Below are 24294 nucleotides of genomic sequence, written 5' to 3'. Positions count from 1 at the left end.
TTTAAGTAAAATAAAACTTTATATATATAAAAATGCAGTTTTTCAAACAGAGTACCAGAGTTTATTGTGGAACTAGTATAAATTCTTTTGAATTAGAAAGCCATTTCAAGAATAGAGTTGATCTAGAAAATACTGACTATGTAGTTTTCTCTGAAACTTTATTCCTGTGAAGTCTGGTTAATATTTCAGTGAAACGTAAGGAGCACAGTCTGAATTGTCACAATATATTCCTTCTGAATCCTGTGAAAAAATTTGCTGAATTTCTTTGTCAGTGGAATTGGTTCAAAACATAGACAGGTAATGTTCTACTCTGACCTGCTCATCTTTTCAGAATGATGCAGAAGTGATTCTGTAAAAACTTCTGTGTCTCCAGATTGCTGCTGTTATGGAGCAATCAGCAGCTGTCCGAGTGGTACTGTGTTTATTTTGTGTTATTAACCAGGCCTTGCTAGAAGATTTGAGTTTGTTTTATATCACTTCTCAGTAGAGCTAAGTCTGGGAAAAGAGAAGCCTTTGAAATAAAATGTTCTGCACTTGTTGCCAACCACCTAACTCTATGAGATAATAGATAATGAGAATTTTTGTGTTTGCTGTTGGAATACCATGCATCTTCAAATGGCAAATACTGTTATATTCCTCTTCTCCAAAAACTTGTATTCCCTCATGAGCTAAAAAAGTGGGCAAGAATTTGAAAATGTAGAGAGATGTTGCTATTAAGATGCAAGAAGAACATAAATACTATCAAACAAGCAGCGTCGTTTGAGGGATCTTGAAGGCAGGTTCTTTCAGTGTGAAAAGAAAGGAGTTACCAGCTGCTGAGAAAAATGGAGAATTCCAGGGCGTGTCCAAATGATAGTTTGTTTCTCTGTGAATATATACCTCCTTACCTGTTCTCCCTTTCTGTCTGGGACTTCAAAACTGGAGCTTCTTACATGAGATGGGTTTCCTTGTTTTATTTCAAAAGTATCTAGTTTGATTTAGAGACAGATAATGTTTTGACTTATTGTTGTTTCTTTTAGCATAAAGGGAGACATCTGTGTATACAATCTCTGTTGTCTTTAAAGGACAGCCTTCTAAAACACTCACAAAACCATACCTCCGTCTTTTTCAATGTTCCAAAGTTTCTGGAAGAGGACACAACAGAAGTGAATGAGAAAACCACAGACTTACCGGTATGTAATCATGTTTTTCCTTTTCTAATTATGCAGATGATTTCCTTATATGATAGATGTACAATGGAACATTATATCACACTACTAAATATATTGGGGCTAAAGGTACACTAATACAAAGTATTATCCTAAGAAAATTCTTTTGATCCTAAGGAAATCAAATATCTATCCTCAGTTCTAGATGAATCTTTCATCAATTCCAAAAGTCTACCTGTATAACGAAAGAATGACCTTGTGATCAAAGTCACTATACAGCCTTTCTCAATTCCATTTCATGCTTTTGTTCTTTTTTGAGGGTTTTGAGCTTTTGTTGAATGATATTATATTTTACCATTATCTGGAAAAAAATCTACCTCTAATTCTAGGCTAAATAAAAAACCAGTTTTCACTTTCCCGTTTAAAAACAGTTGCTGTCGTTATGCTGTATCTTTTTTTTTAGCTTGGTAATTTAATTTTCTATTTGCACAGCTATTCCAAATAAGATTTTTAACAAGTGCTCTAGTGCAACTGCAAATGAATTAGATGTGTTAGCAATTAAGCAAGTTAGAAATAAAACTTTTATTTGTGAAACTCACGAAGTGATGATTCTTAGCAGACTGTGCTCTGGCAATAGGCTTGAATTAAACTGTTTTTGGTGTTTTTATTTTTTTCTTCCCTGGTTTAGGATTATGAAGATGAATCTGATGATGAAAAGCTGTTTTACAGTAGCTCTTCTAGCCTCGTTAGCCAAAGAATCCTTTCTTTTGTTGGTAAAGCTGATCAAGGCCACATAGAGTTTGCATCAATGTTTGATACTATTCATGCAAAAGACAATACTGAAGAGAAAGACAAGTTACCAGTGGAACTGAATTCCATTCAGAGAAATCTTCTTACTGCATGGCAGATAGGGTTTTCAAAAAATATTGAAGAAAGAGAGACTTTTCTGAATTACACAGTAAACTGCATTACCCATTTTTTCAACATTCTTCAGTTTGTAGAATGTTCTTTGCTAAACCAGGATGCATTTATAAACAAGTCTGTGAGGAATTCTCACTGGATTCGTTATGTTTTAAAATATTTTCAGCTGTGTTTAAATGTCTTGCACTGGCATTCAAGAGCCAGTATGACTGGGCATGTGGCAAAGCTGACATTACAAACCTTGAAACTGATGCTTATTCAGAAACAAGATCAGTTGTTCTCAAAAAATCTTCTGGCATGCTTCTGTCTTTTGAAGATGGTTTCTCACACTCTAAGTAGCATGTGCATACCGCAGTATGAGAAGTTGTTTGCATCTCCTGGTGTTAATAGTGTTGTGGAGCTTGATTCATTCATTGTGCCTATTTTCCTATTGCTGGATGAGAGTGCAACTCAGGAATTCAGCTCAGTGAAATCTCTGCTTAGAGAGCCTCCACAAGGACTAGTCTGTGATGAAAAAACAGAAAAAAGGTATGAATGAAATTTGCATGGAAAAGATGTTAAAACAACAGTGTTTTTCAATTATATAGTAATTGCAACATTATTTTGTTTCTTTTCTGCTATACTCTGTGAAAAAGTGTGATAATCATAGAATCATAGAATGGCATGGGTTGAAAAGGACCTCAAAGATCATCTAGTTTCAACCCCCCTGATGTGGGTAGGTTTACCAACCACTAGACCAGGCTGCCCAGAGCCACATCCAGCCTGGCCTTGAATGCCTCCAGGGATGTGGCATACACAACCTCCTTGGGAAACCTGTTCCAGTGCGTCACCATGCTCTGCGTGAAAAACTTCTTCCTAACATCTAAACTAAATCTCCTCTGTCTTAGTATAAAACCATTGCCCCATGTCCTGTCGCTACCTACCCATGTAAACAGTCATTCTGCCTCCTGTTTATACACTCCAAGTATTGGAAGGCCACAATGAGGTCTCCCTGGAGCCTTCTCTTCTCCAAGCTAAACAAGCTCAGTTTTCTTAACCTTTCTTCATAAGAGAGGTGCTCCAGCCCTCTGATTGTCTTAGTGGCCCTCCTTTGGACCCATTCCAAGAGCTCTGCGTCTTTCTTGTGCCAGGGGTGTAATCTTTAAATGTATGCAGATGAGGGCTCAGACCTATAACTGAAAATGGCTTGGTTACAGTAACTTGTTACTGTCAGTTCAGAGAAATGATGAGGTAACAGCTCAAAGCAAGTTTCACATTTCAGGATACTTGTACTGCCTTTTACCCAGTCTGCTCCCTCCCAAGCAGAGGTTCTGAACTCAATGGAACCAAAGGCTACTCGCTTATAATATATCTAGTTTTAGTCAGCAAACATTGTGCTTGATACAAATGGTATAAATGATCTGGAGCAGTAAGAAAAACAGCATTGTGGAGAAACAAACTTATCAGAGCTATTCTGGTATTTGAAGTTATACACATTGACTTGAAATAAACTTGAAGTGTTTTATCCCACTCTTTGGAAAATGCATTGGTATCGTATGAAATAGTGATATGTAATTGTCTCTGACCAGTTTTAAGATAACTCAAGAAAGCTGGTAATAAGAGAGGAATAGCTTACCCTGTTCCAAAGCTAAATGCTTGTTGGAAAACTCCTAGAAGGAAGTGATCTCCAAGTAAAGATGTTTTGCTCTTGGCCACCAGCCCTTAAATGAGGTTAGGGAGCGGTGGACCCTCGGTGAATTGCTTGCATCCATGCTCCCAGGTCTGGCCACTGCTCTTCACCATGTGCTCAATCATTGGATCAAGCTCTGACCTAACAGTTTCCAGACAGCATTATTATTGTCTAAATATTTTTCTGCTGCAGATCTCAAATTAATTGAAACATGTTAATCATTCTAGCACTGTTCATTTCCAAACAAGATGCCTAAGAAGCATTGTATCTCACAAATTTCATCTTAATGTCATGGAGAGTATTTATTTAATAAGCTTATAATATAAAATTATGCGCACTGTAAATTTGATAGGCCACTTTCAGTTGTCAGTGACACGGTAATCCACATTTTGGGTTAACTGTGCTGCAAGTACTGAGTAGTGCTTTTATTAAAATGACTGTGTATCTGTATATTAATATTGGAAGCAGAAGTGCTAGAGAGCAAACTGCAGATGTAATATGGTCTTGTGTAATCTTTCTCAGATCCACAGGAATGCATATCTGCCTGTTACCAGTAGGCTTATTATGTATCGGGGCTGGTAGATTTGATAGTACTGTGTTGGGCTATAGGGAATTATTAGCCCTAGATGCAAGCTCTGCAGACAGCTGTTCTTCTGCCTTTGCTTTTTTTTGTTATACTTGCATTGTATATTTCACCAGTCTTCTTTATAAAGGTACTGGTTATATGTTTTGATGTTTATCTGTGTTATTTAATTTCCCTGTTGTATAGACAGACGGAATCACTTTGAAGCGGGGTGGGTGCTTGAAAGCTACGAATTCTTCTGAATTTGCATAGATATACCAATGTTTATTGGTCAAAAAGCAAAGCCTAGGGCAAAAAGTTTTTATTTTTCCCCTTGTAGTCAGGAAAACAGTTGTTTTTGAATACATCATGCAAAAGATAAAAAAAATATATAAATTGAACTTCAGTTTTTCTTGTTTTCTTTTTTTTCATAATGTTTTACTTCTTGAGCTACAGGTTGATTGTCCTATGGCGGTTGTTGTATAAAAGAGTGGTTTGTTACTGGATCCAACTGAACAGGAAAGTGTACAAGAATACAGAAGAAGAGACTGTTGTCTCATTGCTTTTAAGTCATATACAAGCAGCTCTCCAGTCTTCAGGAGTGATATTAGAGCAACATTTCAAGATTAATTCTATAGCTGGTTAGTACCGTGGAAAGAACTATGATTGTTAATAGCTGAACAGTTAGCTGTACTCTAGAAAATTAAATCCAACTAATGACAGACAGTAACTGGCCACCAGATTGAAAAATAAGTTAGCAGTTGAACTTCTCTTAAAATTCTGATTAGAACTCTCTTTAAATACTGCATGTACCTATACACCTGTAGATCGTATTATAATCTACAGAGCTGGCTAACCTATATTAAAAAAAAAAAACAAACAGTGGCTTTATTTTGCTTTGAATCGTGTCCTAGAGAATCTGTAAGTGAGGTCTGGTTTGTAGTATCTTACTTATTCTGAGGCAGATGGGCAACAGGATGGTTATCTTAACTGTATTTCTATTTAGAAATCATAGTCATTCTATGTGATGGCTGTATACATGAACGTATAGGGTATGTGAATGCTGTCAGCCTCTGCTGAACATGTAATGCAATGTAGTGTAATGTAATAGACTTAATCTAAGATGTTTATTTTGCAACAAGGATGTGGTTGTAGTTAGATTTCATATGCACTAGTGTCCTGTCTTGTGCTCCATCTTCCACACTGAAATAAGGCAGGCTTCATACTTAAGTCTGCCACCATGATTCTGTTTCTTCTGCATATCTTTGGTCTCCCTCCTATAAATGATACTTTGAGCTTTACTTTCTGTATTGTTCCATATAATACAATAGCTCCTCTGTATCTCTTTCATTCACCTTAGCAAAAATACACTGTTTCCAAGTTGTCCTTTCCACTTGTTATTAGTCTTCTGTTTGCCAGATAGCCGTGGGACATTTTGTGGATGATCTAGAGTGACACACACATGCAGGTCAGCCAGCCAGTATCTGAGTTAGCTGCTGATGATTGATGCATACTTCTTCTTTTCTGATTGTTGTTTTTCTGCTTCTCTACAGCAGCTGTAGAGTCTTATCTATATTTTTGTTCATTTCACCATAACTTCATGAAATACAAATACAGATGTAAAAATCCACCTTTCTATCAGAATATTTAGAATTGCCCAGTGATTTAAAACGTGTAATATGAAAAGAAGTGGAGAAATGAAATGTGCAACAGTCCACAGACCTGTTTCAGAACTCTTGTACAGTAAAACAATATATAGGTTAAACATATTAAATCATTTTACAACTGTTTTCTTACAATGAAAAAAACTAATTATACTTCCTAATTAATCTGAAAACATAGAAAATGTTTTTCCCCCACTAATAAACTACCGTGGAATTTTAAAACTGACATTTCCAACTATATATACTATTTATAATCTCACTGTGTGTAACTGTGTGAAAATTTTTTAGGAGTGATCATTACCCAAATGGATTTTTTTTCATTTAATAGTGACATAGCAATTAAGAAAAAGAGATGTGTGGGGGAGGAAGGGACATTCAGAATCACCTTTTCTTAGATACACTAAAATTATTACGCAGTGACAGTAAAAAAAATTGCTGGAGATGTGCGTATTATTTTACTTTTCACAAACCTGTAATTCTGAAGTAAGAGTATGTTTACACATGTAAAACTGTACCTGTGTAGAATTTTTGATTTACTGTGTGTGTGATTTTTATAGGTGAGGAGAAATTCCTGTTAGGTTCATACAGAGAATCTGTGGATGTTTGGAAAAGATGTCTTTGTGAAATCAAGGCAAAGGGTAAGGAATGAAATCTTTTTGCTGGTGGTGGGAGGGGAGAGTGTGTGTTATCACTGTACATAGTTATTCTTGAGTCTCTGTTGCCCTTTCTAAAAAGGGATGCAAAACAGATAAAGGATGCTCATTTGAAATTAAGTCAGAGTTTGAATAGATACCAGCCAAAAGTTATGCTGAGAAAAGTCCGTGCGTTTCTATGTCCATACCAGTTTTCCTATGGCTGTATTCAGTACAGGAGAATTCTTAAGTATGTCCTTCTGAGCAAGAAAGTAACACAGAAAAACTGAAGAACAAAAGTCAGTGGCAGTGACTGTAAAATCAAATGTCTTGGTGGTTGAGGATAAACAAAATGAAACTTGTGACAGGAATTTATTTAGGAGTTATTTTGAAATAGATGTTCTGGAACTTCTTCCCAGGCATCGTAAGAATTGTTTTTTTAGTTAGTGATAGGAATATATTGTGCAGAAAGAAGTAAGGGCACTGGAAGCCTTGTGAATCTCAAAGCAATTTCTTTGTGTTTTAGGCAGCCCTTCTTTAAAGGATAGGCTTTCTTGAAGCATCCTATCTTTGTCTCATAACAATTATATACTGTATTGTTTAGAAAACTGCCAAATCTCTAGGGATGAAATCATTATGGATTAACTTACTAGTACCTTGAAGGAAGATTGTGTATCGTAGAACAACTGCTCCTAATTTCTACTCAGCTTCTCAGAGTAGCTATTTGTGTAGATATGTGTCTGGAAGAAGAGGAATACTTAGTTTAAGACCTGCTGACTTTTGGGGGTGTTTATTGTTTCCTTTTGTAACTGTTTTTTTTTTCTGTTTTAATGCAGGTGGAAAAAGAGCATGTTTTCTTCAGAGTAGATATTACCTTGCTATATTATTTTGCCACCTATATCATTATAACTTGTGTGAGGCCCAAGGACTCTGTGATCATCTGGTAGGAGAGATTCTAAGGCGATCACAGCTCTCACTGAGTCAGATGGAAAATTTTTCTGGTATGTTTATATTACATAAAACTGATTATGTATGTGGATACTGTTTGGATAAACTTGTATTTAATCTATGTACCCACACACACATTATAATTATTTTCTTTTCACATTGGACTGAAGCCTGATGTGCGTTTTAAGTGACTTTACAGATATTTTTCAGATTTTCAGATGTCCTTGTTGGAGTAAGTGATCAGACAGCTTTCACTGTGTAGTGAAAATGTGGCCTCTTAAAATATCCCTGGATTCAAGTCTGCTGAAGAAAAGACTTTGCATAAGAAAAGCAACAGAGAAATGGTGCAATTTCTTTTTGTATTGATCTTTTTTTTATGATACAATATGCTGAAATAATTGGTTTAAGATTGGTCACCAGTCTTGAATTAACAGTGGCATTTTTTTTTTGCAGATTCTGTATTCTATAAAGTCAGAATGTGGCATCTGACTTCCCAAATTTAAAGTTTTTGATTCAGCTCTGATCTGAACATGGATATTAGAGGTCCATCTTTAGTCATTAGAAACTTAATATAAGTCTTTTAGTATAACAGGTAGTTTGTGAAAAAGATGTAGCTCTCAAGTCCTGAAAACTTGCCAATAAATTTAATAATACTATAGTTTTTGTTAATGATAATTTTTTAAAAAGTTAAAACAATTTTATCATTCAAACTTAAAACAATTTTCCTTCATATTTTGACATCTGTTTTATTTATTTTTAGACACTAAGTATTCTCAGCATGAACTGTGGATGATAACAAAGGTTCATACCGAAACTGCTATGGCTGTGATTCGATCCATGGCTCGATTCATGGCTGCTTATTTCACAAATCAGCTGCTCTATATCTATCCCCCACACAATGTTGATATCCTGCATCCACTTCACATCAAACCAGGTATCTTCTTTAAAAGCAGTTTAATTTGCTGTGTTCAACTTGTACATTTTTTTCACATGTTGTCTGTTGTTCTTATTGATTTATGTTTTCAGCATCTTTAACTGTAAAGATGGAGTAATTTAATTTTTCCAGATATTTTTCTTAAGGAGTGTCGATGTCTCTCTGTGAAATTAACATTTTGTTATTCTTCTCTTCATGATTGAAAATATTTTGCTAATAAAGTTAGTAGCCTGTGGGAAATTGAGTTATGTAAACCATAGTTTTAATTACTCTTTTTACATCTCCACCAAAAAGAGCCTGACCCCATGGTTTTAGCTGTCAGGTGAGTTCCTATCACTGTTTTGGCTGTGATCATGTGCCCTGCCTGTGCAACTGCACTGCAAACTTTGATAGAGTACTGCTTCCAGAAGAAAAAAAGTGGGCCATGTACTGTCCTCCCTGCACGCCCTCCTGCATGAACTGCAGGGTCAACTGCTGTGCCACACTCATCAAGATACACTGATAAGATCCCCTCCGAGCATTCTCTAGGCTAAACAATCTGAATGTTCAAACTTTTCCTTTTAGGAGAAATGCAGTAGTCCCCTAATCATCTTAGATTGCTTAGATTTTCTGAGAAGTGTTTGAATACGTTGATAATTTTAATGTTTCTGTACTACAACAGGAAGTGGTATATATACCCCTTCATGGTCTTTGAAAATAAATGTAAGCCTCAAAATAATGTGATACTCTTTTCTAAATTTGCATTGTCGCTTTGTATCTGTTACAGTTACAGATTTAGTCAGTATGCACAAATTGAGTATAGTAGAAAAACTCAGAGAATTTCCATTTGGCTTAGGTGTGCCCTTTGGAATATCAGAAACATATGTATTGTACTGACAAATGTACTGTCAATGTGATTAAACCTTTGAAGTTAGAATAGCCTACTAATTTTGCATATGATTACATACCCCGCATTACTAAGCAGGAAGATAGTGATCTCAATATTATATCACAACATTAGCTGCATCTGCGTGCTGCAGATAGACCCTTTAGTGTGCCTGTGATAGATAGCTCAGTGAGAATCAAAAAGCAATATGAATGTATGAATTCCAGATTATTCATCTTACAGCACTGAGGTCTCTTTAAACTTAATGTTTTTTTCCATCTCAGATGTATCTCCTCGTATTATTCCACTGCAACACCATCTGGTTACGAGAGCTGTCAGAGACCAGAACCTTTCATCTGTGTGGACAGTAGAATATGCTCTTGACTTGTTCTTTGTTGGAGGACTCATTCCAGAGGCTGTGTGGTTAACACACAGACTTGGTGACTGGAAACTCTCAGTTTCAATTGGTGTGGCCTACACTCTGTATTGTCAGAACTCTGATGAATTCGCAAGGTAAAATTGGGCTTGAAATTGGTATAATGTATTTTGTTATTGAACTCTAGTTGCATTAACTTTATTTTAACAACATATCCTTTTTCTCAAAAATTTCTATTCTCAGATTCGTTGTAGCTGTAGGACCTAACATGTTACAATTAGCTACTTTGTGTTAGATTTTCTTTCAGAAGATAATCTATAGTTTTTGTTTTTAAAGAACTCTTGCTTGCTATACTTTCAGAGCACATCTGAAAAAAAAAAGAGAGCATCATCTGCCATTAACCTTATCACCAATGCAGACTTTTCTGGAAAAACTACAGTCTTTGCTAGGGCAACCAGCTACTTCTGAAACAACAACTGAAGAATATATTAAATACAAACAGTTTACAGGTACGAAAAATTATATGAGTGGTCGTGATTATTTTTCATGTCACTTCACTGCATATTCTGTATTACATGCTGTCTTGAAAAGAAATAACTGCCTTCTCTGTGTGCATTAATATTGTAATATATACAAATACTGTAATTTTATAGGGGTTTGGGTTTTGACTTATCATTTTAAAAATTGACCCCATTGTCAATTTTCTCCATGGTTCAAGGAAGACAGTACAGTTTCATTCACAGCTTACATGCAAAAGTTTTTCATACACTATCCTTTGCCATCCTTGTAAATCCATGTATTCAACTATTCTTCAAGTATATTAGCCTTATTTGATTTACTTAAGTTTGGAAGAAAACGAATGCTTCCTTAAAACAAAGACTATGAAGCAAATGCAAATAATGTGGGAAGTGTCATCAAAATTAGATTAGAATGATGTTTTATTTTTGCCATGTTTAAGTACAGGGGGGCCATATCTCCTCACATGACAGAGATAAGGCTCCACTAACTCCATCAGACCTAGCAATTGGCAAGACTGAGAGTTTATGCCCACAAGGCACATTCACAAACAAGTGTACATAAAGTCTATGTATGGTTTGCCATACTGGTAACTGCCTGCAGGCACTGTTTATGTGAATACTATGCATGTCTGCAACTTCATCCTGCTTCCCCCTCTTGCTGCTCAGGATGAAGGTCAATATATGTACGAATGTATGTACAATGTGGATACCTCCAGTAGCTAGCTTTGGACCTACTGGGTAGACTCTGGATTGCCAGTCTACCACATTACTGACATCTGCACGGATGTGTCCCCAGAACCCAATCTCCACTCAAGTTTCTGGTACTCACTCACCAAAAAATCTCCTTGTCTGCCCACGCACAGGCTGCACCTTAATGGAAGCGGGCCTTGAATTTACAGTCCGTCCAGTAGCTAGCTGATCAGGGGTCTTCAGTCCTCCCCTGTGCTTAGCCCTTAGTGATCCATACAGAGAACTCAGACAGCTCTTCAGGCTTCCCATGATCCCTACAGTAGCCATCTCCTCCTGTGGTCTCATGCTTAGAGTCGCGTGTGCACTGGCATGCTCACTGTCTCTCTGGCTGCTGATCAGGACTTACTTTGTCTCTCCAGTATCCGGTCGCCTTGTCTTGCCCTCATTACCACAGAAACAAGTAGTACACCCAATTGGTCTCTCCAGCAGCTGACCAGGACCTCCCTGGTCCCTGTAGTAGCTGCCAACTCCTGTGGTCTTGATCCTATGAAAGTGAGATACACCCATTCCTAGTTCTCAGAGCATTTTGCCTGCTTGTCAGCCTGTCTTGATACTCACGTAGCCTCGCTTGCTCCAATTGCTGACACTGTGGACAGTGGTCCCACTGCTGCTGCTGGTTCTTGAACTCCTATACACTGACACTCCTATGCACTGATAACTGAGTAGTGTCTCTCCCTCAGGAAAACAGGCACATGTTGACAGGTCTCAGCAGTGGTGAGGCTGGCACAACTCAATGCCATGCCTTCAGTTTCTTTCATAGGATCCTGTAATGAGCCCTGGACAATCCCAAAAAGTTCTTCTCTGCATCCTATAGTGTGGCCATTCCCTCTTGAAAGTGACAACTGTCTGTTCAAAAAGTACTTAACAGAGCCGCTCCCACTGGCTCATCTTGATGGATTTCACCCCATGGGGTGTTGGTGTGTGTTTCTCCCACTATACTTTTGTTTTGTTTTTTTTCCATATAGTGAGCATCTATATCTCTGTGAATATATGTAGACAAGTCTTTTACAGGTTGTTGTTTTTTTTTTTTCCTATGATGGTCCTGTGAGTAGACTGGTCTGGGTATTACTCAGGTTCTCCCACCTACTCTTTGCCTCTCTGCTCGATTGCATGCATGGCAAATGAGGTTTTTATCACATAACCTACTGCACTTTACTGCTAAAATTCCTCCATTTAGCTAGATAAGTTTTACAAAAAGTTTACTGTCATGATCTTGTCTGCATGTGTTTGGAAAACCTTTTTCAAGTTCCTGTCCAGAGGTGGCCATTATTCTTTAACTGAGCAGTATCCCAAACACTCTTAAGATTCTTCTTTTACACTCATTTCAGATAATTTTTGCTTCACAGACATGTGCACGTATTGTATATAACGATCTGTAAATATGATAAGTCATGGGGAGACTTGGCGATATATATTTCAAAACAAGCAGGAGGGAGAGAAATGGAAGTAGAAGAGTATGATATTATACAAATTTTAGGAGCCCATTACTGATGCATATTGAAGTTCCTGCTACTTCTTGAAGATGAGAAGAAAATGGAATAATATATAAAATAGATCAAACAAATGTATTTCCTTGTCCATGATCATTATGCTCACTGATAATAGCTATGATCACCGATAATAAGATGTGCGATCTATGCCTGCTTTATATGAACAAGCTTCTAGAATTTATCCCATGCAAATGCATGGCTGAAAAGTTGTGTTGTCTATATTGAAAGGCAATAGCTTCTCCCTTAACATGGCAAAAAGTAAAATTAACAATTGAATACTATTTCCAAATGAAAAAAAGCTTTTCTTATGCAAGTAGGTGAAATTTATATGTTGTGATAAATGAACATGAATTCAGAAAAAAGAGCTACATAATTTTAGAATGAATGCCATGTAATGAGTCAATTAATTTATTTCTGTGATTAATATTTTATAGATCCAATTGAAGAGGAAGATGCAGATGTCCTTTACAGTTCAGTACAGGAACTACTGAAAGCTGCTGTTATGACAGATTCTGATATTCTCTCAGAGACATTTCAGCTTTTGATAGATTCTGCAAAGGATCTTAGTAGAAAATTTTGTGGTTTAATTCCAGATGGGCTTTATCTACCAGCACCACCATTGTACTGTCCTCAGCCAGCTTCTCTCAGTGAAGTGAGTGTACGTGCCAGAAGTTTCTTTGTTCCATGTTTGAATGTATTTATGAAATAATCCTCTATTATTTTTTTCCTTTCAGTATATTTTTCCGTCTAATATTTTTCCCTGTCTATTCATTTCCTTAAGTAGTGATAAGAAAATTCATGTGCATTTCGTGGTTTTTTTTTTCCCATAAAGAATGTGTGCTTTTAAGAGGAATGTAAGGGATGTACTCTTAGGAGCAAAAATGATATTTAGGTCATGTTACTTATTGTTCTTTCTGATAATATGTTCTTTCTAATTTTTGGCTTTCACTTTGGCTTGGATTTTCTATTTTTCAGGAAGACTGCAATGACATTATTTTAAAAACTGAGAGAGAAAATCGCCAGAAAGTATCAGGAGTTCTTCAACGAATTATCTTGCTCTTCCGGGCTGCTTGTTGCTCCTATCCTGCAGCGCAGTGGTATATTTCACAGCTTAAGTGGGGAAGAAAAATTATGCAAAAAGTAAGCGTTTGATTTGTACGGTTTTTCATCATAATTTTATTATCCATAGTAGATATTACTGTCAAGGTTTTGGTGGCATTACAGGAGCATTCGTCTCAGCAGGACTTTTCCAAATCATGTTTTTAGTGTATTCTTGTAATTTTACAATCCCATATTCAGTCATTAAAAAAAAAGGGGAGGAATGTAAATTTACACAATAATCTACATCATAGAATTGTCTCCTTTCTGTACTTATTTGGAAAAGTACAAAATTGTCTATTTTTTTCTTTTGAAATAAGCTAATTTTGATTGAGAGTTATAGCTGCTACCTGAAAATGTGTTTCAGATCACTTTAGGGTTGGGTAACAGAACATGGTACTTACTTCAGGTAAAAGTGGTCTTACTTCACAAAGCACAGAGGTCAGAAGGTCTTGCTCTACTCAAGTGTATTTTGTTTGCATAGACTCAAACTTGGAATATATTGATAAGTTTTTGGTGTATCTACTCAGGCCTTTTTTGATTATTGTGAGTTACAGGTTGACTTGTTACAGAGGGGTGTGTGTGACTGTCTATCTTCCTTTAACTTCTCTGCACCTGCATTCAAGTGGAGAGCTACGTTAAGAATGGATAAATAAATACTGTCTTCTTTTTATTCCCGTCATGGTTACACAGAAGCTTAGTGCTAGCAATGGGAAATGATCAGAAGTAGAGGTTAAACAGGAGAGATACATTTTTGCTCTTGTGTTACACTATGCCTCTGAATTACCATGCAAAGAAAAGCATTTTGTTTGCCATAGCTCACACTAAACATAACAGTTGAAATGTATTTTCAGAATGCTGATTTGAAGAAAAGGGAAAGTAAGCTTGAGGAAATTTTATTGATCTTGACAGTATTATGCTAATAACTGAGAGGCTGTACTTTTAGAAATGATGTATTAAAATTTTTAACTTATTTTTATTTCCGTGTTGATGTACAAAGAACATTTGTTGACACATATATCAATATATACACAAATTGGCAAATCATATCAAAATAATTGATTGTTTACTTTCACTGTCTGTAGATTCGAATGAAAGGATCTCTTCCTTTACTGAGCCCATTCCCAGAGACTTTGCTTCATTACTGCAATTTCCGTACTGCTTTCTGTTCATCTACATCTTCTGGAGACCATCAACTTGATGATATTTCCTGTAAAATTTTAGGTCTGTATGGAATGAAATAGAATAATTTATAGGTGAAAAAAGAACACAAAAGTTGCACAGGTGCACAGAAGCTCAAATCAGTTATACTGCATTGTGTGCAGAACATCCTCTTTCTAGCTTTGAATTGTGCTCGTTATCAAAACACTGAATCCAACAGTTCCTGTGGTAGATTGTGTCATCCTCCATCCCTGGAGGACCTAGTGCCTGATGTAGTGATTGGCAATCCTGCCTACAACAAGGGAGCTGAAACTAGATGATCTTTGAGGTCCCTTCCAAAATAAGCCATTCTGTGATTTTATAATACAAATCTGATGAATGTGGAAAAAAAAAATCATGAGTATTACCATTAAAATACTTTTCTTCTAGCTGAAAATCTCAAGCTGTTTTGTTTAATTTATTTCAGTAGAGTCTCACTACATTGCCTGTTTTTCTTGTAGGTTGGTTCAGAGAGCTGTGTGCATTGTGTTGGATGTTTCATGTTCGTGAAAGATTATCTGACAGCTGTAGGCGGTACCAAGCTGCAAGGGAAAATGCAAACAGCCATAAGGTGATTACATTACTAATGTAGTAGAGATACATTTTCATTGCATACACCTATAAGAAGAATACTACAGGTTTGCTGTACATTTCTGTGAGGACTCTTATTTGCATAGAAGGACAAAATTAACATGATGTTAAAATGTGCAGTAAGTACTTGCTACAGAAAAGTACTTGCTACTTGCTGTATGTGTGAACTAAAACTTTCTACTATTTTTTTTTTTTCTGATAGACTTTTGCTTGGTGTTTAGCTCAGGTAACAGAAGATAAGTACTGCCAGAAGCACAGTAGTTTGTACACTTGCTGTCTAATTAAAGTATTTTATATATTTCTTTTTCTGCCATGGTTTAACTTATTTTGGATGCTTCCTGATCAATGTGAATTTAACATACAGTCTTCCTGTGCATGAAGCAAGTTTTTAGATAGAGACCAGGTCTTAGTGTTCCAAGGAATAATGAAAAATATGAAAACTTAAAAATGTTTTATCTACTTATACCAGAGTATAAGTCAGAGATTAAGGAAGAAAGAGAAGGAAAGTACTGACATTAAGATAGGTGGCATATATACTGTAATAATATGGATGTAGGTTTCTGTTGTATTTGTTTAGCAACTCAGCTGTCATCAGCAGTTTGCTTTCTTTTTAAAATAAGTGAAAAATCAGTGTTCAGCAAAGAAATCAAGCATAGAATCAATAGGATAGCTGTCTTTTAAATACTAGAATACTATTTCTTCTTTTTCTTGGACTAGTGGCAAATGAGGTAGAAACTGCTGACAGTTTGAAAATAAACTGATCCACTGTAAAAGCTTGCTTAAATATCTTGCTCCCAAGAAAGAAGTTACTATCACCTTAAGTTACAGTAAAATGATTTACTATTTATGGTAATTCAGTGTTTTTAATCAACTACAGCTGATTTAACCACATTTTTAATATTACTCTAAAAGGACCGAAACATGCTCTTCAGCAGGATATGAATTGATTGGGTTTTAAAGATGTCTTTTGTTTTTTTGTATAAATCATGGTCCATTACAACTTTGATCTGCTTCCTGCTTTTCTGTCTTCCTCTCTGAAAGTCACATTGGTTGATTTTGTATTATCCAGGAAAGAATCACTGTGGTTTGCAATGTGTGAATAACTTAGTTGAAATATATTGTTTGTTTAAGTTTGTGTTGATATAGCAAGTGTTTTTTAGGATCTTAAGAAGAATGAATATGGTACCTCCACAGTTGAGCACTGTCTGAATGCAGCGGAATGGGCTTGCAGAATGCTTCCTTTCTGCAGGTTCATGAATGTTGAAGAATTAATTCAAGATGTAATTCTGAGCCTGCTTGGAGAACTGCCGCCAATCAAAAAGGTAAAAGAAATTAAAGCTAGAACGAAAGCAGTAGAGATTATCACAAATGTTTTTTTCTTTTAAATGCTACTGGTTAGACTTTCTGATGGTGTAAGTTCTGTTGGAAATTCTCTGTTAGCTACTTTAAAAGAAACTTTGTTTTGTACAGGTGGCAGAAATTTTTGTTAAAGCTTTTCCTAATCCTGAAGATGTACGGGTTCCACTAAGAGATAAATATCATGGTCTTCAGCAGCGACTCAGACACTGTACTGTTCAAGGTAACGTGCATCCTTCTTCAGGAAATATTACATGAATGTTCTTTTTTATCTTGCTTAGTTAACGAGCTGTTATAATCTCAGAGGCTTGTGATCAACATTGCAGAGTCTAGTTGGAGACCTGTAGCTAAGGGAGGGTGTTCCACTGGGATCAGTAGTAGGCACGGCCTTGTTTGACATCTTCATCAGTGATTGCATTAAGGGATAGAATGCACCTCAGCAAGTTTGGTGATGATACAAAGCTGGGTGGAGTGGCTGACCTACCAAAAGGCTCTTCTACCATTCAGTGAGACCTGTGCAGGCTGGAGATTTTGATGGAAAGGAATCTCATGAGGTTCAGCAAGGGCAAGTTTAAAGTCCTGTATGTGGGGAGGAATAACTGCACACATCAGTACAGGTTAGGGGCTGGCCTGCTGGAAAGGATATCTTCAGAAAAGGATCTAAGTGTCCTGGTGGATAACAGGTTGGCCATGAGCCAACAGTGTGCCCTTGTGGCCAAGAATCTCTATGGTATCTTGGGATGCATTAAAAAGAGCACGATCAGCAGGTTGAGGGAGGTGATTCTCCCCTCCTGTACTGCCCTAGTGAAGCCACATCTGAAACACTTTGTGCAGTTCTGGGCTTCCCAGGAGGAGTTCAAGAGAGAGGGGAAGCTACTGGATGGTGTCCAGCAGAGGGCTACAAAGATGATTAGGGGCCCAGAGCATCTCTGTTATGAGGAGATGCTGAAGGATGTGTGACTGTTGAGTCTGGAGAAGACTGAGAAGTATGTCTTACCAGTGCTCATAAATATCTAAAAGTGTGGATGTCTGGAGGAAGGAGTCAGGCTCTTTTTGGTGGTGCCCAGCAACAGGACAAGAGGCAGCGCACACAAAGCGGAACAAAGGAGGTTCGTCTGAACATGAGGAAAAACTTACTTACTTTGAGGGTGACAAAACACTGGAATAAGCTGCTGAGAGAGGTGGTGGAGTCTCCTTCTCTGGAGAACTCACTGGGATGCTTTCCTTGAAATCTACTGTAGTGAAGCTGCGTTAGCTGGGGATTAGGGTAGGTGATCTCCAGAGGTTCCATCCAACCGCTGCAATTCTGTGATTCATGCCTCATATAAAACAGTTATAGTTTTTATTTAGACAATTTTAAGAGGATTTTGTGGCAAATTCTTATTTTATTTATGACATGTCTGTGCCAATAACAGCATATCATGATTCCCAAGTCAGTGGTGTTACTCAATTTATCATATTTGCTGTCAGATTTCTAAATGGCTACAGTTAATGGTGATGTGAAGTTTGTTTGTGTCTCAGTCTGAGACAGTAAATAAAAATTGAGAAATTTGCATTTAAAATGTCTTGTTTTTCTTTCTTTGAGCAGGTCCTGAAAGTGAAGAAATGATGTCTGTTGTCATACAGGCTATGGAAAAAGCTAGAATGAAGAACTTGAGACTTGTAATAAGGAATATAGGCCCTATAGAAATTAATGTCTGGGAGCCAGCAGAAGAAGGAGCAGATTATCAAGAACACTATTATGACAGCGTGTCACTAGGCACTAGTATAAGCAGAAGCACACTTACTGATCTTGGCAATCCTCAATTGCATAGTGATGCTGAAACAGTAGATACACTTTCTGATGCTTTGTTTGTTGAAGAAACAAGAGTTCAAACACCTTTATCTGAAAGGTATGAAAAAAGCAGCAGCAGAAAACCCTTAGTTGAGGAAGAGTATAGTTGTCTTACTGTTCAAGTAATCTTTTCATTAAATATGATAATTGTAACTTTGAGTAATTTATCAAATGAAGAAATTATGAATTTTTTCAGATCTCAAAGCTGACGATGTTATGTCAAGCAACGTGACTAACACTGTTCTTTAAATGAAATTATTATTAGCGATGTCCAAATGCACGTATGATGTCTCTGAGTTCCTGTCTTTGTAAGAACTATGGATTTTATGTTTGATTTTTAATTTGCCACCTTAATATTGCATTAATGTAAGTTTCTTTTTGTCATTTTATTTTTAACAGAAGAGGAAGAAGAGGAAGTAATGCTTCATTTACTCGTTTTTCATGTAAATCTTCTTACTGTTGATTTTGGTGTTAACTCTTTGTTTGTTGTCCAACAGGGAAAATGAATATCAGAGACAAGGAGAAATAGGTAGAAAAAATGCTACCTGCAAGACAAAAGCTTCTACCTGGAAAACAAAACATACGGAAAAAGCATATAGGAAGGACACGCAGAATCAGTGTAATTTGCCTATAGTTGGTGTGTGGGAATTTGAACGTGATGATGATGAGTATGTTAATTTCTTAGAGCTCTTTTTGAGCTATGTTCTTGAGAGAGATCTGATAAAGTACAATGACATTGGAATTCCATTTCTTACTAGCTTTTCTGGACTTCTTCGAGAGCATGAATTAAACTCTCTCTTTTTTGATATTCATACAACACTAAAACGTCGACAAGCCAAAACTAGAAGCCGAAGTGTATTTAGAGCAGGATCTTGCTATACTCTCACTCTGACATCCTACAGTCCTGAAACAGTTTCTGTCCGTAATGTAAACCAAAATGTTTTGAAAAATTCAAACATCGTACAGTCCACTGTACAGACAGCAGAACCTTCTGTGCGTAACTCACTCAAAGAACTTAAAGAAGGATTATTTGGTTTAAAATACAAGTCAATTTACAGAGCTCAGAGTGACAATCAAGGGATAACTGTTGCATCAGCAAATCAGACTGTTCCTAAACATACTTCCTGTACATTACAAACTGTCACAACTTCTAAATACATGTACAAAACTACTCATTTTCTTGATACTGTACCAGGAGAAGAACTAGCAATAGAACTGACAGATAAATTTAGCAATATTGGAAGATTACTTGAGTGGATGATCAGATGGTCTGATAAGAGACTTCTGTGTGGTTCCAAGAAACAAGATTCCATAGAGGAAAGTCTTCCAATGATACATGTGAAGATATCAGCAGCTGCTATCCTTACTTCCTTATGGCTGTTAGAACAGTTGTGCAGAGATGGGTCACAAGCAAGGAGTGTGACATTTAAGGTAAGAAAGGGATGGAATAAGGATCAGTTCATGCCAGCAAACAAAATCGTATACATCTTTTACCTCAGAGTTTGATTCTCAGTAAGAAAAGGAGTGTTGATCAATAGAACAATAGTGAGGAGTTGCTTGGAAAACAGATATTTTCCAGGAATACCAGAATTCTTAGAAAACTTCAGTTGAAGATGAAAATCCTCTTTTTCTAAAATCATTGGTCTGGTTATTGCAGTATTTGAGCAAATGCTTAGAAGGTAAATCATTGTGTCTATTTGAAGAAAGCCAGAATTGGTGACAAGTATTGGAAAAACAAGACAAATAATTAAAAAATGGTTTGTCAAAGGAAACTTGAATGCAAGTTTATTTGTCCTTGGAGGAGAGTACAGATGCGGTTTGACTAAAGCTAGATGTGAACTGGTGAAAAGTTAATTTTGAATTTCCAGCTAACACTGTTAAAGTTGGGGAATATGTAGAGAAAGAGATTTGCCAGATGAACCAGGTATGGTATTGGTTTATCTCATATTGGGGGCAGCTAGATTATCTACTTTAATTAAGACTACTTGAAATGCTTTGAATGGAGACAGTTGTGGGGTTTTTCTAAGGTCTTTCCTCACAGATCAAGAGAGATTTTGACTTGTATTTGGTTTCCATATTCTGTTTTCTTACAAACACCATATATATTTTACTTGCAACTTCCTGCTAGAATACTAAGTGTGCTTCTAACTATGCATGATTATGTAAGATTTTTGCCTTTAATACAGTGATAGAGTAGGTCTGTATCACTGGTGCTGAAACCAAATATTAGTGCATATCTTTGTATGGAGGATATTAACTGTCGCTTTGATGACAAAGGAATCATGAAACATATGTTATTTCACAATTCTTTTACATAATTCAGGGGACCATGTCTTTATTAGTGCAAAAGGGTCAAAACTCAGACTCCATAGTTAAATGTAAATCCAGAATTTCTCCATTACAGAGAAAATTGTATGAAGATAAACATAAGCATAAACGTACTGTATGAAATAGTTTTTTTTTTAGTCTTGAGTATTTTTTTCCTAAAATGAGTAAATTTTGTTATTATTACTAATAGAATCCAAGTAATCAATATCTGAAAGAGTTTACATCTCCGTCAGAAGCGCAGCCTAGGAGCAAGAGAGAATGTAAAGTAGATGAAGGCACTTCAGCAAATCCTCCAGCTGATGTCCATAACGTACAACGCTATGACAACCTTTGTGAAAACAGTTTTGGGTAATCTTTTTTTAATCTAAGAACTCCAATTGTTTGCCATTCCCCACCTAATCAACATAGCAAGATGAAGAGTTCTGCTGTTACTGCATGTTGTATATATGTTAGACTTTGAATGTAAATTCAAGCTCATACTGAAGTGTAATGGCTACATGTAGTCTATTACATCACTTGGATTTATTCCTAAACAGGATAATTAACTATTATTTTATATGTACATAAGTTAGTAATTTTGGTGGAAATGGTTTAGGTGTTCTCTTTTATGTTGTGATACAGTCTCAGCTTTGTAGAAGATAATCCAGATTTATATACCTCATAATATCACACGATTGTGTCAGTTCTTCTCAAATAAATGACCAAATCTGTTATAAGAAATATTCATGAGAACTTAATTGCTTTGATGATTCTATTCTGTGCTCCTTTTATTTTTCATAATATTTAGAAAAAATCTTATGTTTACTTTTTAAACATTATCAGCACTGACACTGTTGGAAGGTGAAGTCTTGAATACTGTCATATAACTTGCTACAAGACTTAACTCTTTATAGAACTTCTGTAATTGCTCCTGAGATACAGAAAATGAGATTAAGTGTCTTCCTTCCTTAGACATACCTCTAGGCAGCAAACAAGGTGGCTGTTGCATATGCAGTGAAATGTACATCAATGTTTTATACACTAATGTGGAAATGGGGTCTAGATTTTTGATTTAGTAATTATTGTAGTTTTCTCAAAGAATAAAATCTGTACAGGGAGAAAAAGAGCCTTCATTCTTAGCTGAGATGATAGTTCACAATGTTAGTTGTTTTTAATTGGCTTTTTTTGTTGCTGCTTTTTTTCATTTTTCCCCGGATCATTAATCTAGCTATGCTGATGTATGTCTCTCAGAAAGAAAGATGGAAAAGGAAATAAATGTGTATTTCTTAATATCTTAAACACTTCTGGAGGTGGAGATTCTATTGATTGATGGCTTTTGTAACATTTCTTTTTATCTGCTGCTGCACTGAAGAAATGAAAGATCTAGTATTTGAAGACACTGTTGTGTGTTTCCTATGAATTTTATTCTTTATAATAAATGAAGTCTCTGCGAGGGAGATAAATCTATTCTTAGGTTATTTTAAAGTCATGGTGCAGTTTATGCCTTCCGTTTTCTTTTTGGTAGGTCGTATGTGTTATATATATTTTTTCTGAAGACCACCTGAAAGACTGTCCCATTAATGTCAGTAAAATGTTGCCACTGTTCCAAAAAGTAATATTTATCTCAGTTTAAGCGAAATTCATAGAGGAAGTTTATATGATTATATCACAGCTGCCTTTATTTTAGTTATACCCTAGCTTGCCTCTGAGAGGGACGGTATTTAAATTAAGTCAGATACTTAAGTTATTTTTATTGTTAAATATCTTTTTTAATTCTGATGATCAGAGTGTCTACAAAATCAAAGTATTTTGAGAGGAAGGAAATTAAACATGGGGATTATTCTCTGCCTTATGTGACTGAAGATCTTAACAAAGTGGAGCCATTTCTTCGGGAAGAGTCAGATATAACATCACAAAGTGAAGGTTTGTGTTTATGCTGTATTCTTTTAGTGTTGTCTGACATAGCAAACAGTAGGAGTTTTGCCCAAGTAGAATTATATATTCCTTGCATGCCACATCAGTAGTAATAGCACAAACTATGAATTTTCCAGGAGATATCTCAACCCCTTTTTTTTCCTTGCTAGGGAAAATGTGGACTAATGTAAACCAGCTGACAGAAGATACGTAACAGTGCTGTATATCATATAGTTTTCTGATTTAGAATAATTTTGTTTGTTTTGTAGAGTTCTTCGAGGAACCATTTGAAACTCCAAAGAGCTCCAATAGCTCTGTCAGGATCAAACCTGGAAAGGCAAGTTATCTTACATAGAGAATTCCTCAACGTAATGAAGAAATAAAGGTCTTAAAAGTTTTGGAATTGGTAGAATTTTTTCCCTACTTAAATCAGTAATAAAAATCATTAGTACTTAAACAGTAGTAATGTGAGGTCTACTCTAAACTCTTCTCAAAATTGATTCAGTGTTTATAAAACTCAGTGTGTATCTGCCCATGTAAACAGATGTATAATTATGTTGCATAACAGGTTGTGTAACACTATGTATAAATATATAATATGTATGCACAGATATGTACAAAGCCATGTAAACTAAAAAAAACCCAAAATGAGTCTTCTAGTTAACAGAATTTTATGGCTATTTTGTTTACAATAGGTAGCTGTATTAACAACTTATTTCCTAAAAAATGTATGCTGACTTGAAAGTTAATTAGAATCATAGAATTGCTCAGGCTGGAAAGGACCTTCAAGATCATCAAGTCCAACAGCAACCTAACCATACTACTCTAAGAACCCACCGCTAAATCACGTCCCTGAGCACCACATCCAAGCAGTTTTTAAACACATTCACGGATGGTGACTCAACCACCTCCCTGGGGAGCCTGTTCCAGTGCTTAACAACCCTTTCTGTAAAGAAGTTTTTCCTGAGATCCAACCTAAGCCTCCCTTGTCACAGGGTGACTAAGTAATGACTCTATAACTTGTTTGATTGCTTGCTTACCTGCTTTTAAATTAAATGTATAAAGGTGTATTACTTGTTGAGGTCTGAAAAGCCAATTTAGATCTGTAAATAAGCCTTGTTCTCATGCATCATGCATATCAGGAGATATGTCTTCTGTCTTTGAAATTGGCTAAGGACTGTTATGAAGAAGTGTGGATTGCAACAGCATCAGCTTAATCTCCTGTAGTACTCTGGATTCAGTGCTGTTAATAGAATTAGAACTAGTAAAAGAACTGTGATCTTCAATTCCCCTCTATGTATTACTACTATATATACACCGAATCTGTGGGATATGTGGAGTCCTGGATTTATTTCAGTTTCTTAGTTTGTGAGTAGCTTTTATGTATAAGGTTTATTTCCCCATTTTCATCCTTAATAGGACATTTGAGATTAGCAGACTTGATTTTCAGGGTACTGTACGTGGATGCAAATTTGAAAATAGAAACAAATAATAATGACTTAAAAAATACAATGTTT

The 24294-nt window shown here is 36.1% G+C and overlaps 1 protein-coding gene across 7 annotated transcripts in view; it reads left to right on the top strand.

Moving 5' to 3' along the window:
- CZH5orf42 (chromosome Z C5orf42 homolog) overlaps positions 1-24294 on the top strand; it is a 59753-nt gene that overhangs the window by 8742 nt on the left and 26717 nt on the right. For 6 of the 7 annotated variants that reach the window (XM_021379563.1, XM_021379560.1, XM_021379561.1 and 3 more), the window contains 19 exons: positions 1020-1172; positions 1837-2597; positions 4757-4941; positions 6522-6602; positions 7433-7597; positions 8305-8478; positions 9628-9856; positions 10080-10228; positions 12912-13135; positions 13453-13617; positions 14661-14799; positions 15237-15346; positions 16527-16688; positions 16837-16945; positions 18311-18614; positions 19054-19987; positions 21075-21232; positions 22650-22786; positions 23047-23114. In XM_021379563.1, the coding sequence (XP_021235238.1) occupies positions 1020-1172; positions 1837-2597; positions 4757-4941; positions 6522-6602; positions 7433-7597; positions 8305-8478; positions 9628-9856; positions 10080-10228; positions 12912-13135; positions 13453-13617; positions 14661-14799; positions 15237-15346; positions 16527-16688; positions 16837-16945; positions 18311-18614; positions 19054-19987; positions 21075-21232; positions 22650-22786; positions 23047-23114 (4407 nt within the window). The remainder of the gene's footprint in view (positions 1-1019; positions 1173-1836; positions 2598-4756; positions 4942-6521; positions 6603-7432; positions 7598-8304; positions 8479-9627; positions 9857-10079; positions 10229-12911; positions 13136-13452; positions 13618-14660; positions 14800-15236; positions 15347-16526; positions 16689-16836; positions 16946-18310; positions 18615-19053; positions 19988-21074; positions 21233-22649; positions 22787-23046; positions 23115-24294) is intronic. The other variant, XM_021379562.1, reaches the window with a different exon arrangement.

Source organism: Numida meleagris, chromosome Z (assembly GCF_002078875.1).
Source record: "Numida meleagris isolate 19003 breed g44 Domestic line chromosome Z, NumMel1.0, whole genome shotgun sequence".
Taxonomy (NCBI): Eukaryota; Metazoa; Chordata; class Aves; order Galliformes; family Numididae; genus Numida; species Numida meleagris.
Note: the sequence above shows the minus strand (reverse complement) of the source record. Positions and strands in the feature narration are given on the sequence as shown.